This window comes from Cottoperca gobio, chromosome 14 (assembly GCF_900634415.1).
Source record: "Cottoperca gobio chromosome 14, fCotGob3.1, whole genome shotgun sequence".
Classification (NCBI taxonomy): Eukaryota; Metazoa; Chordata; class Actinopteri; order Perciformes; family Bovichtidae; genus Cottoperca; species Cottoperca gobio.
The window spans coordinates 714,894-734,544 of NC_041368.1; the positions used below are offsets into that span (position 1 = coordinate 714,894).

At 39.5% G+C, this 19,651-nt stretch overlaps 1 protein-coding gene across 17 annotated transcripts in view; it reads left to right on the forward strand.

The window, feature by feature from the left end:
* The window catches only part of dlg2 (discs, large homolog 2 (Drosophila)), a 229,376-nt gene that overhangs the window by 165,238 nt on the left and 44,487 nt on the right, over positions 1 to 19,651 (forward strand). Inside the window, exon 1 of one of the 17 annotated variants that reach the window (XM_029449089.1) lies at positions 13,368 to 13,575. The exons of the other annotated variants lie outside the window; for them this stretch is intronic. Within the exon in view, the coding sequence (XP_029304949.1) occupies positions 13,441 to 13,575 (135 nt within the window). The 5' untranslated portion in view covers positions 13,368 to 13,440. Of the gene's footprint in view, positions 1 to 13,367; positions 13,576 to 19,651 lie in introns of those variants that run through there. 17 annotated transcript variants of the gene reach the window in all.

Genomic DNA, 19,651 nt, shown 5'->3' on the forward strand with positions numbered 1-19,651 from the left:
GAGAACTGAATATGGAAGTATATAGAGCTGCATTTCCCATGTGGATCAAATACAGTTTCAGATTCAGTTTTTCAATGTGATTATTCAATACAAATTCAGAAATAAATTATTCAAATTCAGTTTCTAGTGACACTCTGAAATCTAAATAGAAACCCGACTGCACAATCAATGAGTTGTTATTCTTTATGTTATATAACAATTTAGTTGTAAGTTGTAGTTTTATGTTACAAAGTATAAGTGGCGAGGATGCCATTAAGCATACACAGCTCTGACTCTTTCTCTCCTACATATTTACATAAAATTATGTTTTTATGGTTTTGTATGTAAAAAGGGTTTACTTTACACGCACAAAATATGTTTCACACAGTCCGTTTCAACTGATTTCATCATAACCCTACGTTTATGAAAAAGACCCAATTTTATTGACGGTAAACGGTCGAATTTAACAAATACTGCAACCACAAATGAATCATTTGCCGCTCTGAGTTGGAAGCATTTCAGCAGTAAACTGTTTCAGTTTCAATAATGACTACTACGCCTGGTGGATAGATTAACCATTGCAACTGGTTTCCACACATGGTGCTTAGCGGCATTATGACTTGGCACCGGGTTCACTACTTCATCGGGAGGGCTCCCAATTCAGCCAAGGGCCTGGACAGCTCCCAGCGCGGATCTGCCACAGATCTGACTGATCGGACCAGCCGGATGATTCAGTCGTTCCTGCATCAAAATCGTGGTGATTAAAAAAACAACCATTTTTTCTGTATTAATGTTAACTAGAACTCACATATCAATGAGTGTATGTTTAATTTTGCATTGCACACTTCCTTATATCCTTTATGAGTCCTTGATAAAAGCCAGAGATCATCCTGACCATGGGATACTGGCCCTTAAAAGAGCCGGCGCCCTGTTGGCCAGTTGTCACTAAACTTTCCAGTAGTCCATGAGTTAATGTAAGCTTGTTTCTAAGCCTAGCGGCCATGTGAGCATGGAGATTAGGGAAGGTTCATTGTTCTCCGTAAGAGATGTAAAATGGAAGTCACAACATTCACTAAAGTTGCGTATGTGTTGAGAAGGAGACAAAGTTAAGTGAAGTTGTTGACGGTGAGGCAGAAGTTATGTGTGGTTAAATCATCCATGCTTTCATTTCAGTATGGCAGTTGGTGAGGGTGGAGAAAGTTGCGATGGTTTTAGTGGACATGTACAGTGATGCATCATCCGCGTAGCAATGAAAGTTAAGACCATGACAACGAACATAGTCACTGTCTGCTGTAGTTGTGATATTTGTAATTAGCCTTACACTTTACCATTAAAAAAAACATTGAATACTAACATCCTGTGTTTTAGTTACCTCTTGCTGGGACCCAAACTACACTGCATCTGTGTTCACGATGGTGAGAACAGTCATATCTGACTTGAGGCTATTTAGAATTGTATCTCAATATGCAGTGCCGTTTGCAAGTATTTCGCCTGTGACACATGTTCTCTTGATATGGGTCTATAGTTCAGAAAATTGGGTGTGCAATGAAAAAATTACAAATGTCGCTGTCCAAATACACTTACATTGCTCTGAATCATTGTCAAATGGATGGTGATAAAAGTCGGTTGGTTTGTTTCTAAGGAGGCACTTAATGTAGGGTGACCAGACGTCTGTCTGTCTCCTCTGTCTCATATGTATAGATAATTAAATGTGTTGTTGACATTAAATATATATTCTATTCTAAATACACTTTATTGAACCATTGACCATTTTTCTTTATTGTGTGTTCCATAGTTTACAATTTATTGTTTAAGTGACTCTAAACTATGATTTTCTGACATATTTTAGAAAGTTTTAGTTAGCTCCCAGTTGTATTAGTCGGAGTGTACCATAGTTTATTACAGTTATCGTCAAAATACATGAAACCGGAACTGTCCTTCTTTTTTATTTCTATCTCTTTTATTGAATCTGGTCAACTTGACTCAAGGGCGATTTATAGTCATTTTGGAAACCAATTTATTTCTATGGCAGTACCTTTACGGCTCAGTGGTTGATGCCTTCTGAAACTAACATCACGTTCTCTATTCACATCTATTTATTTATTTATTTATTTATTTATATCTATTTACACCTGTAAACAGGTGGCCTTGGGTCGGAGGCCTAAACTATGAAGCAGGATTTGGGGTTAGCGAGGTAACTTTAGGTTTAACCCTGAGTTTCAGGGTTCAGAGGTTAACTTTTTACCGGGGTACATCATCACGGTATAGAAAGGGATTAAATTAGTTAAATCAACTTTCTGTAATAAATATAACTTGTCAATGCTTGCCTTGCCTTGTGAGCACATGTGGCAAGCGGGAGATCAAACAGTTTTTTGTCCGCTGTGAAAATGTTGTTTTTGAAAGGCTGAACGCCAACAAATATGGATTAAAGCCAAATATTTAGTTAGATAAAAACATGTGAATTTTTGGCTCAATGCTCTGGAGTTATTAGAAATGTTTGGATCACACAATTTGGAAGCAATCCTACGCAGCACCACTACAAATAGTATAATACTAATAATATTGGTGTAGCCTCATCTTTATCTGAGGCAAATACCGGCTTTAAAAACAATAAATAGTATTGGGATACTGCTACGCCTCACGCCAGTGTCACCATTATGTTTGGGTCTGGTTATTAATAAATATTTATGATAATTAATAACTATAATCATAAATAGGGGTTAATAATAACTAGCACTACAATGAAATAGGTGCATTAGCTCAAAAATACATTAAAATGGCTGTTGCAATAAAATAATATATTATATTATTATTATGGCTGTCAAGCGATTCCATTTTTTCATCAAATTAATTACATGCTTTGTGATTAATTAATCACAAATCTAATCTTAATTAATCGCATATATCAATATTTGCTGTGAGAAGCATTTAAAAATGGATTTGCAAGATGAGTGAATTAATGAGTAGGCATTATAAACTTAAAGGTCAACATGTCTTTTATTTCAATACTATTTCTCCAATATCTTGTTTGACACAATTATCTTAGACAACACGACCCAACAGTTTGACATAAAGTGCGTGAGATGACGAGACGTGTCGCTCACTTTAGCATCAGCAGCGGTGCTAGCTAGCTCCGAGCTAGCTGCTAATTGCTTTGTGTTGAGTTGATATTTCAGTTTGAAGTTCTCCGATGGTTCCGATGGTTCGGAGCATCAACAGTTACATCCGGGAGTTTATTAATGTAAACTTTCCATTCACTGGGCCAAGCGCGATTAATCTGCGTTAATCGGTGATTAATTAATCGAAATTAACGCACTAATTTGATAACCCTAATTATTATTAATTAGTATGACTTAATTTACATTGAGTCACCTCTAGGGGTACCAAACAAATAATAATAATAATAATAATAATAATAATAATAATAATAATAATAATAATAATAATAATAATAATAATAATAATAATAATAATAATAATAAATTGTATTTATAAGCGCACTTTTCATTTGAATTAACAAAACTCAAGAGTCAAATGAAAGACAGTTAATGTAGTCTGATAAAATATACTATGAATGAATTAGGAAATCTGATTAATAATTAAATTAATAAAACAAAATGACCAATAGCTCAAACTCCATACTGTGAGGATCCCAACGATAGATATTCTGTATATAAAAAAAAGAAGCTAGGCACCATTCAAATATTGATTTCAAGTACAAATGCTTGTGTATAATGCCTCCACCTGCATATGGTCTCACATATGTACATGTATATTACATAGTATACAAAACATTTTTTACAAAAAAGAGGGAGACGACCAGTCTGATGTGGGGTTAAACAATATAGGGCAATGTTCTGCCGTTTTGTCTGAGTGTTGCTGCTGTGACAGGGAGGTTGGCCGGCCCTCTAGGACAACCCTCAGTTCTCCAGATGGCCCATCCATCCCTGAGTCAGATTTGACTTTGCTAAAATGTTTTGTTCAGAATTACAATTGGATTTATTTGAATCTTTGTTATAGCTGAAGATGCACATATGTCCTTAGGAAGTAACTGAGTGGAACATGCCTGCCCTAAGAATAAACAGGTGAAAGAGATAGTAAATGGACTGGACTTGCATTTATATAGTGCGTTTCTAGTCTTCCTACCACTCAAAGCACTTTTACACGAGATCAACATTTACACATTCACACATACATTCAGGAAAAAACGTCTGCTGCATTAATAAAATTATATCTCCTTTCCTACCCCCTTCTTAGTAATGCATTACTGTATGACTTGTTGGTGACAAGAGCTGCAGATTTCCCTCAAGCATACTTGTTAAATGCTGCTAGTTAGTCAGCCCTGCAGCTTGAAGCTGAACTGTAAGTGCCCCCAAGTGGCAAGTTTGATGTATTGCATAAAATGCAGTTTAAACAAGGTTTCAATGCATCTTAAGTTTCAGGGTATACTTCCAACTACAATTAACACATATCATTGCATTTACATTTAGTTTTTAATGTGGCCAAATATGTGACTGTATGACAAGAGATTGTTTGGATGACTGGAACACTGCGTCTTTCAATCAATGTATTTGCACATGGATTTTACACTTGATGTTCTATATGTTATATGCTATATGTTTCTATGTATATATTTGAATGAAAAATACAAAGGTCTTCATACCTCCATAAAATCATTGTTCCTGGCACCACTGCATTTACTTGCAATGCTGCGTTATAGTGAAAGTATCTCTCGCCATGATTTACGGGTAACTATTAGTCATGTGTTCGTTAATGTCCTGTAATCTTACTCTATGAATGTAAAACAGGCCACATGTTGATGGCACAAGAGTGAAAAATGGTCCATTAAAGAGATTAAAGAGTTCTCCTCGGTGCAGAAGATTGTGTTCCTTAGTGTCAAAGGCTTGTCAGGTTTTGATTGGCTCATCCCAAGTTTGTGTCAAGGGTCAAATGGTATATAAGTGGAGTGACAATAACACATACACATACACACATGCACGCACACACAGTAGACAGTATACACAGTATTTACAGAGTATGTAGTGATGTATATGTCATGTCAACAAGCATAATTTACAAAAGGTTGCTTGTCAATTTTGCTGCATATTTGACTACAGCAAAATCATAATCTGCTTTCGGATGAAGTGTGCGCCTCAAATATGAGTAATGAGGCTTTGTTTGTTGCTGATGGACTTTAGAAACACTCCACCCTTATTGTTAAATACTCCAGTGTGTCTGATCATAGATTTACTTTTCCGAAGAATCTACAATTACTGTAATCGTGCTTACATACAGTAATATAATTTGTCATGACTATTGTGTTCATTGTATTTGTTTTATATTTGGCTGTTTGATTGTTTGGTTTGTTTGGGTTTTAGTGAAGACATTACAAGTTACATCAAGGTTGGAGAGTGTGAAATTGTTCCTGCCACAGTGCTGAGGTGGAAATTGAAATACATTGTTCGGTACTCAGGAGGTCCTGAAGAGATCTCCGCTCCTAGTGATGAGGGCTGTTAGCATATAGGATTATTTTTTGTTAAAAACTACGGTGATATTTATTAAGGATTTGCTTTCTTTTTTTAGGAGCTAAACAATCAAATTGCATTTGTCTCTATTTACTAGAAGACCACATGTAAAATGGAAGAAAATCAGAATAGCTGAAAATTGCATGTTTGGTCTCATGTAGTCATTTATGGTGTTCCTGTTCAGAGATGGGTGGTGGGAATGGAAATTTAAACAAATAGCTGCTTCACCTGATTTATTACTGCTGACCGACCACTGCAGCAGAGGGAACTGTATCTGAAACATAATGTCTGGGAAAATCAGGTGTAGAGCACAGCAATGCAGGAAAGCAACAACATGTTATGAAATTAGGCTTGTGGGCAAACCTAAAAGCACATGGAGGACTGAAGGGGGGGAGTCAAAAATGGCAACTGAGCTGAGAGGTCTGTGTAAGTGCGCATTTTCTTTCTAACTGACCAACCATCTATCCAACCATGGGCCCTACTGCCCACACACACTCTTCACCCCTCATTACATCATACACACACACACACACACACGCACACACACACGCACACACACTGATGCTCGATCTCCTACGAGGGCATGCTGTTTGCTGCCTCAGTCAGCTACGATGATGTTTTATTCTCCATCACTGACTAGATAAAATGGTAATGATAACGCCCACACACATACTAAAGCATCGCATAACAGACCTTGTGATGACAGTACTGTGTGGTGTAGGTGTCATAGCTAAACCTCTTTTTCCTATCACAACATGAGAATTCAAAATATCCATAGTAATATACATCGTGAGGCTTGTTTAATTTTCTCCCATCACAGGTAGTGTTAATGCTAAAGCTGGATGTTTTAGCATCAGTTAAAAAGCCCTGTGGCCCTTATTCCATCTGACTGAAGAAGTGGGGGAAAGTGGGAGTCAGGAAATGCAGTTTAAGTGAAATAGAAGCTCTAGTGAGAAAGGAAGGAAATATTGTAACCGATGTGGAATATAGAAAAAAGTCTTGCACATTTAAAACATGTAAAGCCTTTTGTTGGCGGCGTCTGATATACTATCAGCTCCCTAAGACGTAGCTCAGAAGAAGGCACAGGGCCATACATGTAACTCTCTATGTAGCTATTTTTTGTCCACATCCAGCACACACAGAGCAGCATTAGCATTCATTTGGAGTTGTGTTTGTGTCCACAGTAGGTGGTGTAGGTTATCCTCCGTTTGGCTCTGTTTTTGGTATCCACCAATTCCTCAGAAAAATAGCATTTAGTGTGTTTATCAGAGCTTTTTACTGAAAAAAGCTGTCTGCTGCTGCAGGATGTTGAGCTGTACTATGAAGCAGGATTTGGGGTTAGCGAAGTAACTTCAGGGTTAACCCTAATGGGTTTCAGTCCTACAACGGTGCTTTACATCTTATCAGAATCAAAATCAGAAATCCTTTATTAGTTCCACAATGGGGAAATTTACAGTAAAAGAACATATGAAGTAAAGTGACGAGTACACACTAGTTAAATAGAATACACTAGAATAAAAGTAATATACCAAAAAAAAAAAAAAATTAAAGTACAAAGTGGTTGATAAAACACATGGCAGTGACAATTGCACAGATTATAAAAAATGGATATTGCACATGGCAGTGATAATTGCACAGCAGTGGAATAGTCTGTTCTTGGTGTGGTGGTATACCAGGGACCGTGGGGATTGTACAGTCTGACCACTGCCGAGAGAAAGGACCTACATTTTATAATCTCAATGTCCGTTCCCAGTACGTCCGCTGGTGTTGGGGGAGAATGATGGCCCCTCCTGAAGTCCACCACAAGCTCCCTGGTCTTCCCTGTGTTGAGCAGGAGGTGGTTCCTCTGGCACCAGAGGGCAAAGTCCTGTGTCAACTCTCTGTATTCCTTGTCATCCCCATCAGAGATGAGGCCGACAATAGCAGAGTCATCAGAGAACTTCTGCAGGTGACACTTTGCTATGTTGTAGGTGAAGTCTGCAGTGTAGAGGGTGAAGAGAAACAGCACCAGAACCGTTCCCTGGAGGGCCCCCGTGCTGCAAACAAACGTGTCCGAGTGACACTCCCGGGTCCTCACGTACTGTGGACGGTTGGTGAGGTAGTCCAGAATCCAGCTAGTGAGGTGATGGTCCACAACTGAGCGCTCCAGCTTGTCCCCCAGCAGCCTGGGTTGAATGGTGTTGAAGGCACTGGAGAAATCAAAGAACATTATTCTCATAGTATACGACCCCCAGCCTTCTCCAGGTGAGAGAGGGAACTCTGCATCAGGTAGATGACAGCGTCATCCACCCCGATACCAGGTTGTGAAGTGGGTCCATCGTGGTCTCACAAGGTGCCAAAGATAGCCATGGACAAGCCTATCCAGGGTATTCATCAGCTGTGATGTCAGCGCCACCGACCTGTAGCTGTTGAAGTCCCGTGGTGGGGGAGGGGGGTCTTTGGCACAGGTACCACACAAGATGTTTTCCACAGTTGCTTTAGGCTCAGGTTGAACAATAGCTTCACAATCCCGCACAGTTGGTCGGCGCAGGATTTAAGGAGCCTTGAGCTGATGCCATCTGGACCCACAGCCTTTCTCGCCTTACACCTTCTGACCTCACTCCTCACCTGGTTGGTCTACCGGGGGTAGATCGCCATGTCGACCTGCTCCGGAGCAGGTTATGTTCGAGATAAGAGATTAACTCATATAAAAGCATCGTCTACTGACGAATCACAGCGAGATAAAACAAATAAGTTATTTTCAAATCCAGCTAAAATCAACACAATTTAAGTGTGAATATGTAAATTAACAGGCTTATAACATCACTTCCCCATATAGGTGCACGCCTATATTCCTTATTCTGTGTATGATGGTTCGATAATGCTAGCTCAGCTATGGCCAGAAAAGCTGAATAAACTAAATCAGATGTGTCAATGCTATGGTCGGCTATGACCAGATTGGATGAATAAACGATATAGATAGAAATAGCAATAGTAGCAATATAGTCATGACTGGAATTGGTGAAATGTGACAACATTAGCGAATGAAATAGGCCTTCAAAGAGGTTGATTTGCGAGAACAGCGCCAATATCGGGGTGAATGTAGGATGTGTAGCAGACGATGAGCGTACAATTGAATTATCACATAATAGATTACAATGGATGGCCCTGCTTTGTAAAGCTTGGGTTACCATACACAGACAGAGTGTGACTTTATTCTCTTCTCAGGTAGTTATTACTCTGCTATATCTTTACGTAGCAAGTGGTTGTTTGCTACAATAGTAATGCTCTAAATATGGTTTTGATATAAGACAATGATCTGATGAATTAATATGACCAGGAGGACGTGAGCCGGGAAATCATAAGGGGATGGTGAGCGCAAGTGCAGTGAAGCCAAAACATCACCACCAGTTATATGCATGAAACATATTAATCTGTGCAAGCATGATTAAGGAGCAAGCACCTTCGCATTAGATGCTAAAAACATGACATTAATTAAAGCTGCGAGCCACAATTAACGGGTGCTCGCACATCCACGCACTTCAGGGTACTGTGGACACCGGTTGACGTTGCAGTGCATTGCCGTGCACACGAGTGAACATTATTCCTTGCATTGAGTGTTATATGCTGGAAATTAGATATTATGAATCTTGCACCTCTTCCTGTGTGCACTATGTGGTGATAGAAAACACACATTCTGTTACTCTCTATCATGTGTAGACCGCACAATGTAATTTTCATGTAAAGGATGATGTTTGTCGCATGAGGCTGACTTCCTGTTGCCAGGAGGTGCGCTATGACTATGACTTGATTTTGAGCTGTAAAAGTCCTCAGGACTGATCCCTTATAATGCGTGTGAGATTTGGGTCCATTTGAAGTGTGTACTTTATAGTTACGCCAACTTCCTGTTTTAATGGCAAATTTGCAGAATGGCCGTCATGCCACATCAAGGGTGTTCCATGAAAGTGGATGCCTTCTCTCTGGATACCGGAGCAGCTCACTTCACTTAGATGCCGAAAAACAACCAGAACCTTTGAAGCTGGTCATATTTTTGTCTTATCCTAAGATGCATGTCTTTACCTTGAGTTAAACAGAGACGCCGCAGGTGAGCGGCTTGAGGCAGAATGGGTGTGAAGCTGGTTAAAACCTGAGGCAGCTGCAACGTAGAGGCCTGGCGGCGATGAAGACGCTGATGAGGTGGTTCAACTGAGGACCGAAAGCATACATGTACGCTTGGCTGGAACAGCCAGAGGCTGTTTGGTGGTGATCAGTTTGTCTCCTCTTGCTAAAGAATCAGACATAGGCTTGACTACCAAGAGGAACTGGAGAATAAGGTAAACTGCAGCAATATTGCCTGAATAACAGCTGACGGCAGCAGAGAGGAGAACAGATTTAAAGTACAGCAGTACCATGATTGGCTGTTTGAGATCGTGGCAAAATGTAGTTGGTTACCTTAAAGCAGGGGTGTCAAACATACGGCCCGCGGGCCAGAACCGGCCTGCCAGAGGGTCCAATCCGGCCCGCCGGTTAATTTTGCAAAGTTAAAAAATTACAGCGAAGACATTAACTGCAATTTTTCAATAAAAGTAACTGCTGTTTCAAATGTGTCCACTGGGGGTCGCACACAACACTGCCAAGCAAGCAAACTGTTCATGCTGGAGCTGCTGGTAAAAAAAACTTCTGGAGCTTGCGGGTTCTGTCAACTTAGCCTCATTGTCAAAAAAGAAGAAAAGTGGACACGGAGTGTAGAGTTTTCCAAGAAAAATTGACTGTTTCCTATTTATTCACAGAGGTGAGTGGGAAATCTGTTTGCTTGGTGTGTTCACAGCAGGTTTCAGTGCTCAAAGAATATAATATTTGGCGCCACTATGAGACTCATCATGGCGAAAAATACAACAGAGGACAATTGAGGAGATAAATGAATTGTCTGAAGAAACAGCAGTCTGTTGTTACCCGTAGCCGAGATATCGGTGATGCAGCAGTAAACGCTAGCTACCTTATTTCTAGCAAAATAGCATTTGCATCAAAGCCATACTGCAGTGTTTCACTCGCCATTCACGGTCAAGGCTTCTGATCTGCCCGTCGACATCCAACGTGAAGTAATTGGCTTGCAGTGTGAGTCAGATTTGAAGGACAAATTTGCCTCAACGGGCTTGGACACATCAGCATCTCTTGCCAGGCTACTCCACAGTGACAGCCCTCGCTGCAAAGGTTTTGTGCATGTTTGGGACTACCTACCTTTGTGAACAACTTTTCTCTGTAATGAGCATCAATAAAACAAAGCTGCGCTCTAGGCTCACATACAGGCACCTAAATGACATCCTGAAATTGGCTGCTACTCAGGATTTGACACCTGATATTGATGCACTTGTGACGCTACAAGATGCCAAGTTTCAGGAGCAAACTAAACAGTGAGTAAGCCTACTTAATGTAAAATGCTGCTTCAGACACTTTTGCACATTATATATTTCTGTAAGAATATATTTCTGTGAAAATTAATACTTACTGTGGAAATATTTAAAGACATTGAACAGTGTGAAATATAATGTCAGTCAGCAGCTGCAGTACAGAGAGACGCAACCTTCATGTATTTTTCATGTATACATTATATACATTTACAAGGCAGGGGGATAACTTAACCTTCTTCCTTAATAGTTGCCACTTTAGTTTGTATTGTGTGGTGTGTCAGCATTACTACACAGATGTGGAAATGAATGTCATTTTTAAATTATTTCTATAACTTGACAAGTTGTTTTGATCATAAGGTAAAATTGTTCCAGATACCTGTGACTAAATGTGTTGTGCCTGATACACTGTGATCTGTGAGTTGTAATGCAACTAAATGATAAACTGAGGCATAATATTGTTGAAATTGCACTTTTAGGTTGTTCATAATGTTTTGTAAAAAGATAGTTCATTAAATGTGAACATTTTCAGAATGTACTTGTACTTTTTTTGCACTAAAACAAAGGGAAACATTTTGAGATCTCGTTATTTATAGGTTATTATGATATGATTTTACTAGTCCGGCCCACTTGAGATCAAATCGGGCTGTATGTGGCCCCTGAAATAAAATGACACCCCTGCCTTAAAGAGTGGACGCCCATAATGATCTGATGAGAAGCAGCTGGAGGAGTGAGGGAGAGAAAAGAGAATGAATAAATGAAGGTAGTCTTCCTTATAGAACTTACGCTGAGCTTCATATGAAAGAAAGTCTGCTTACCGCTTTGAATTATGTTTTTCTACAAAATGTATATACTCCCAAGTCCGTTTTACACCGCCGGGGTTGCAGCTGAGTACACGTCATAATTTTAAGCGGATCATCTTATATCTATATCTTATATTCTATAAGAATACATCTAAGCAACACCTTCATAAATTGGAATAGACAAATGTAATTATAGCAAGATCTACTTGTGCCCTAAGCATCATGTATCTATTCATTTACACGTTCACATAGTCGGAGATTTTTTGCCAGCTGTCCTTCCTGCATATGGCAGTTTAAACTGTTACTTTTAACCTGGGTTTTGTGCTTCTTTGTATTTGGCTAATATTGTAGTTTGCTCTTCATTCAAATGTGTTGTTCTGCTGACAGTGCACTTGTCCCTGTTTATGATTGGTCGTACGCTGCAAAGCCCGCCCTTTAATGTGAACGAGCTCATATCCAGACTGAGAGACCCTGGGTTGACTCACCAGGTGAAAGCACGTCATAGAACAATTTAGCGGGATCGTGGTTGATAGTGAAGCAAGGTGACACAAATATATCCTGGCTGTGTTGAACTCGCTTCATATTACAGGCCTCTGGTGAGAATTGTGTAAACAAAAACATTGAGCTAAAAGAGGCTACAAATCTCAGTAGACCTGAAGGAAACTGCAGCGCTTTCTGATTATTTTCTGTGGGTTTGTCGTTAAAAATAAATACTCCTTTTACATTAAACATTATTATTGATCTATTATTAATATTTTAAAAATGTGAATTTCTGATTTGAGTGCAGAACTGGTGTCACAGAGCTTTGAGTTCTCAAGGACAATCTTCTTTACCATCTGGTCTTTGACCCTTAGATGCAGCCACTCCCACAGTAGCAGCCTAGGGATTTGTAGTTTAAACTCCTGTTCCTCCAATTCTCAGCAGCACGATTACCAATTGTTTCTGCCTAGAGGTATGGATACTGTCAAGCAGCACTGCCAGTTGAGTCATTTATTGACAGAGGGCTGGCAGCCAATGCACACTCTCTCTCTCTCTGTCTCTCTTTCTCTCTCTCTCTGTCTCTGTCTCTCTCTCTCTCTGTCTCTCGTTATGTGCGTCTCTCCTTTCCATCATTCTCTCTTATTCATCTCCCCCTTTCTCCCTCTCTCTCACCCCATTCTTACCTCACTCAGCTCTGCTCCCTCCCTCTCAGTCCATTTCACTTTCATTGAGTATCTCGCTCTATCTCTCTCTTCCCTCTTCCTCCCTCCCCTTTCTCTTTCTCTCTCATTTATCATTTTTTCACTCCAGAAGCTCTGACACACACACACACACACACACACACACACACACACACACACACACACACACACACACACACCCTATGTAGCCTGTACAGCTACAGCAGCCAGCAAGCCAGTCGGTTCATTCATCATTCATTTTGCCAGAGCGAGCGACTCATACATCAGGCAGGACCGCGTCTTGTTTTCGATAACTGCCAGTAAACCTACAGAAGAGGAACAAAAAGAAGCAAAAGACGTGTTGAAGTAAGCAGAGGTTAGTCAGCGTGGCGTAAGCATGACTGCTTACCTGAGCAAACAACAGAGTTGCTTAGCGGACTTGGATGGAAGGGGGGACTGTGGGGAGCTGCCATGTTCCTTCAGCTGGCATCTTCAGCAACCCAACAATCACCACCACAAGCAGACATGCCAGCGATACCTTTACAGATCCGTCCCTGCCGGTGCCACCCTTCCCCGTAGGGGGCCCCGGATGGCCACCTGGCATTTGGACAGCTCGTCCTCCAGAAGCCCCAGCAGCTTGGCGGTAGTAAGAGCCAAGGGGGGGAGCTGTGATCTGTGGCCCACTGAGTGTGGCTGCATTCAGAGCTGGCAGGACCCCTATCAGGTAAAATTGTGATATTATCTTAGCTTTTTTAATTTTTTTTGCTCAGATTTGAGTGTGCAAAGGTCTTTTTCATTAAGTTTGATGGCAGCGGGCCTATTATCAGAAGATGTGTCCTTGAGGACCACCAAGCTGACTCCTGTCGTCTACTCTAGAATTAAGGTAAATTATGAGGTAGGAGATTTCGTAGCTGCACTTTTTAATGAAGGAACAAATGATGGACTAATACATCACTTTTTCAACGGTAGTGTTGACTTCTATGACTGCAATATGATGGACTGTCACAAACTGCGTTTTCTGGGGTGCTTATCTTTTTTGTCTGGAAATAAAATAGACATGTTTTTCTCTCTCTCTTGGGGGGGGGGGGGTAATCTGGAAAACTTTCCTTTCAGGCTTATTAAGAAGATATAAACGTGTTTTATTTACTTGATAAACCAAATGACTGTCTCATATCTGTTATATACTTTAGCATTCAAGCTAGGCCTCCATGTGAAATCATGTCCAGAAATCAGATTGACAAGTTTATCAGCGACATTTCAGACAGTTTTCAACTTAGTTCACTGTGACTAAATTGCTTTTGTGAAAGACACCTCAAAGTATATCTTGAACTGACTTTTTGTTTCACATCATTTAGTCATGAAAAATCAATGGTTTGAACAAAAGAATAAAAACAACACTTGTCAAAAGACTGAAATGTAACTAAGTTGTGTTTCAAAGGAAACAACATGGCTAGTCATTTCAAATGTGGTTAGGATTCTAATTTGCAACACATTTTAGCTTGTAAAGAGGTCAGGGACTGAATCGTAGGTGCATCGGTCACAAAACCAGGCAACCCTACAATGTACTGCGTGTGTCAAACATGAGAAACTGCACCGCTTAAGAGGAAAAGCATTTACAAATCAAAGCACACAAATGTTTATTATGTACATACAGTAGTTTCCAAATATGGGGGAAAAATCAGGAAAATCTGGTTGCATTTATTTATAAATTTATAAATTGATTTCAAAGTTGACTGGGTCTGCCATGAAATCATCTTATCATAAATCAGAGCTATGAACCAAGCTGATAATCTGCATCTGATTGCCAGAGCATGCAACATACATTGTTAAGAAGACACAGATGCAAGAGTCTCAAGTAATGTAGAAAGAAATGCAGGCACTATTCTGGGACGTTTTGCCAATAGACATTTAATGATTTTCTCAATTGTTTTTCATTGGCCAGACTCTCTTCCTGAAATTATCAAAGGACCAAGCTTACTTTATCAAAAATGGATAAAGCCTCAAGGAATCTTTTCCAGTCGCAGTTCTTTTCATCTGCAGTCCCTGATCTGTAGTTTATTCATGCAAAAATAATTATTCCACAATGGGTGTTGGGAATGTCAAAGACATCTATTTATTGTGTTGCAGAGATATCTTCCGAAATGAGCATGCTAACCAGCTAGCCCTGGACCGTCCAATCTTGCAATTCCACGTACCGCCAGAGTGAGTCAATGTAGCACCCAGCCTTCCCTCAGTCTAGAGAACGTAGAAATAGTCCAATTTGAGATTATGAAGAAGTAAAGCTGGCCTGATAGCTTGTCAACCATGTTGACGGTACAGGCTCCGTGTACGTTTTGATAGCTTGTTTATTGGACCGTTTCCTCCTTCCCGCTGCCAGGAGACTACTTCTCCGGGAGGAAGTAGGTGTTAGCTCTTGGAGACAGACCTTCAGTTATTGTCAGTTGCAACTCAAATTCAGCCAGCACAAACCCCAGCATCTGATCCCGGAAAACTGCGACTCCACACCAGATCAGCAATCTTTTTGTTGCTGCCGCCACACAGGTTAAACCAGGCACTGGGATCTTTGCTGGCTGAATTTGAGCATCTAAATGGTCTGTCTGAAGGTCTCAGGACGAGACAGGAGGACGAGACAAAGGTGGGGGTTGTTTTCTTGTTTTCTTGATTTAGTGCAATAAACAAACTATCAAAAGGTACAAGAAGTGTTAAGCCCCTGGTTAGTGGCACAAAATAAAATATAGCTGACCTAAACTATAGGCCTACGCCTCATGTTTAGATTATAAGATAGTGGAGCTATTTTGACTGCCTCTGAGTTGCAGCAGTTTGCGTATTCTTGCCCTGCTGTTAGTTAGTAGTAGTAACTGATGACTGTAAATTTAGATCACATGGACCCAGTAGTAGAGGTGAAATGCTGCCCCCTATTTGTTTGGAGCATGTGGCCAGGCATTACACCTTGCACCATTAAAGTTTTAATGAGCAGAACTCTCCTCATTATTGACATTACTATATATATTTGATTTGATTGTACGTAGGACACTGATTTAATCTTTATTACCTTTCAAGAACCTTCTGTATGTGGTAGTGAGACATTGGCTGTAAATGTGTAAAAATGTCTAAAAGCAGTAAAACATCTGTTTCTTTTTAGGCCAATTGTTATTAGCAGAGCAAAATGGAGCTGTGTTTTCAGATAAGATGAAATTGGATAGTTAACGGGGGCTTAAGGACTGATCAGTAAGTGTTATCCTTTAGAAATTACACATATACACAAGTGATGTACTGCAAAAGCAAATCATGATTGTGGATTTAATTGCTGGGATGTGTTGTGCAACAATAGCACAAATAGAATTACCTCAGGCAAGGCCAGTGGGAGGTAATGGGAGGCAATCCATCATGAAGCTGAAGGAAAGGCAAGGCAGAGAGATTGTAAGAGGGGCAGCAATCAGAATGACCTGTTCTCTAGCTATTGCACTACCTATAAAATATGGGACACTGGAAATGAGTTTATGCTGGAACACAGGGACCATAGGTGATACATTACCTTATGTATTAGTAATGATAAACTATAAAGAAATATTTATTTGGAAAATGTCAAATGAATTTTTTTTATGTCAGAATCCCTTTTTGTCCTCATGTGTATTGTTAATATTTGTTGTATATCTGATGTCATGTTCCTGGCTTTTAGTTTTTCTATTTCCTGTTTTATTTTGTAAGAACACTCACCTTGTGTCTCGTTTAACTCCTGTCTTTATGTTCCTTGTCGGTTCGTCGTGTATGTTTCCTGGTGTGGTCGTTCCTTCTTTGTTTATCCCTGCAGTGATCCTGGTGTTGCCTCGTGCCAACCTTGTTTGTCCTGTTTTCTGTTGCCTTCGCTCCCTCAGTTTGGTTTTATACCGTTGTGTTTTACTCAGCTTTGTTTATTAAAGCGTGCTTTTTGTTTGCAACCTGCCTGTTGTGTGTTGTGTTGCTTGGGTCCTCTTTTTAACCCCACTGTGACAGCTAAACTTGAAGAGATAAATGATTATTCATTATTTCCAAATAGACCCTAAGAAACCCATCAATATTATCATATTATATTTACCAGCCAGAGATATGGACAGATGACCTTTCACTTTGAATATAGTTTTTGTCAAATTGGAAGTTTCTTCATTACTCTGGCTAAACTTATCTGTCCATTTCCATCACACTCCTCCATTTTTCCTTCGTCTCACTCTAACCTTTCTTAAGCATACACATCTCACATTGTGTTGTTGACTATTTTTAAATGATATACCAGTGAATTATTGATACACTCCCTTTTTTCATGAGCGACTATACATAGAGGTTCTGCTGAATAATTGAGCAAACCTCAACAAGAGCACAAGAAGAAATATAAGCAGCTCACTCTGTAACATCTAAAGTTTGATGCTGCATTGTTGATTTTCTGCAGTTTGATGACAGTTTTCACAGTAGAAGTAACGGTTTTACACCTTCCTCATCATCCAGTTAGGACTTTATGTCTTAGCTGATGAAGCTCACTATCAGAGGGACAGTTTATAAGAAGAGAGTATACACACATACACAACATTTTGGCAACTGATACACAACGTGTTCTAATTGAAATCCACATGTGTTAGTTGAGTGTTTGCCAAATGATATTCATGGGAAGCTAGTAGTATAGGAGGGCTTCCGGCCTGAAACCATCAGAGAGCTGCCCGATTAATACTGTGCAATGTAAAACTGCATTCAGTCTTTAGTTAGACTATATCATTAAACTGTAAATGTTCTTATCTATACTATGATATTATCACTGGTATAGTTTATAGCTGCATGAAAGGCTCTTAACATCACAGTGCTGCCATGATGCTGGACCACTGGCTTAATGTGTTGTTGGAGGCAGTTGATCACGTGGCGATGTTGGGTAGCATGAACAAGAAGAGAAATGAGCCTAAGTGCAGTTAAGCATGCCATTTAAGTGTGCAGTTGAGTAGCCATTACCTCTCCAGGGTGTGTGAATGCACGTGGATTCATATCCTTGTTATGTGATATTGGGTACTGTAAGGCCTTATAGTGCAAGGAAGTAAAACTGTATGGAGCAATTAATTAATTATATTTATTTTACCATCATCTTTAGCATCTTTTCATCTTATTTTTAAGACATTAAATAACTTAATATACAGCAATTCTGTAGGATATTAAAGGCTACCCTTCCCTGCAGTACAAACCTTTCCACATGTTTGACCTGCATGACTGCTAGTGAACTGACAGGCAGAGGTCAACAGAAAGCATCCAGTGACAGGAATACAATTAATGACAAACCCTGCTGACCTACAATTGGATTATTTGAGCTTCATGCTCATTGGAATAATAGAAGAAGATTTGCTGGACCACAGGCTCTTTGTTTCTTTATCAGCTTTTATCCTTTATTTAATAGCTGCAAGGGACTGTTTCTGTCTGCAATGGAATGTAAAAGTCCTCTCTGGACACTGCATGCACTACAGATGAGCATTGTAAACGTATACAGTAAGTGAATGTATGTGATGAAAAGTGTTTTCTCGTGTTTGAGCATTTAAAATATTTGCAGTAAACAATGGTAAAAGGATTTCCTTGAGTTGGGTTCATTTTTGATGTGCTGTCTGCTCTCTCTGAGAACGACTGTGAATTCATTGGTATGATTAGTGTCCGTGCACGGACAGTAGATGTGTCTTAATCCCTCACATCATTCCTTTCACAAACTCAATTTTCCTTCAATCTGTTTCTGGATTTGCAGTTCTGCACAGCTGGCTAACTGTAATCTTTCTCTTTTTGTTAAATTGACCAAGTCAGTCAGTCTCTCTGTCGCTGTCTGTCTCTGTGATGTTTAGACTGATGCAAAATTCAGACTCTTATTTGAATGAGACAATATGATAATTCACATGAAAGTGAATGTTTAGGATTAAGCTGGGGGATGCTGCATGCTAATGACCTGAGCATACAAACTGGGGGAACTGTTTCAATGCAGAATCTATGATCTAATGTAAATAAATTCTACAATTAGTGAATCAAATATGTGCTGAATTTTCAATATAATGTCTTTTTCTAAAATTCTAAATTCTAATTCTAAATGTTTTTGAATGTGCTGTGCTGGAGAGCACTGTAATGGGATTTCCTATTTTAATCTTAGCATGATGAGGTTTTTATTTGTTTTCATGAGCTAAAGAGTAGAGCAGCAAGTTAACTGGGGTGACAGCAGACCTTAAGCAAGCCAAAAAAGAGATTTACAAGAGGAAAATTTAAAGGCAATGAATTCTTCTTTCCCGTCCACTAAAAAGTCATTACTTATGACAAATATCCTAGTCTGATTTGGATCTAATTCTAATTCTTGGATCTAAATCTTAGCTAATCTTCAAAACAACTGATGATTTTGGCTCACTTGGATAGCAAAATCAGACCATGCATGAAAACATGTTGTTAGAAGCATTTAAGTGACGCTTTTGTCCAAAGGGACTTACAATCAGTGCAAACAATCATGAGAATACAACTCCGAACAGCAAGAATCTTGCAAGTACATTAGCTTCAAATAGGTGAAATCATTTTAAGTGCAGAACAATAGCTCCAAATAAGCCCAACCAATGTAAGTGTTACATACATAAACAACACAATAAAACGTCAACAATTAGCTTCAAAATTAGCCAACCAATTTAGTGTTACATACAGACAAATTATTTTAAAAGTTTCTTTTTTATTATTGGTCGAGGTGTAGTCGAAACAGGTGAGTTTTCAGTCTGTGACGGAAGGTGTGAAGACTTCCTGCTGACCTGACATTAATGGTGAGGTCTTTCCGCCAT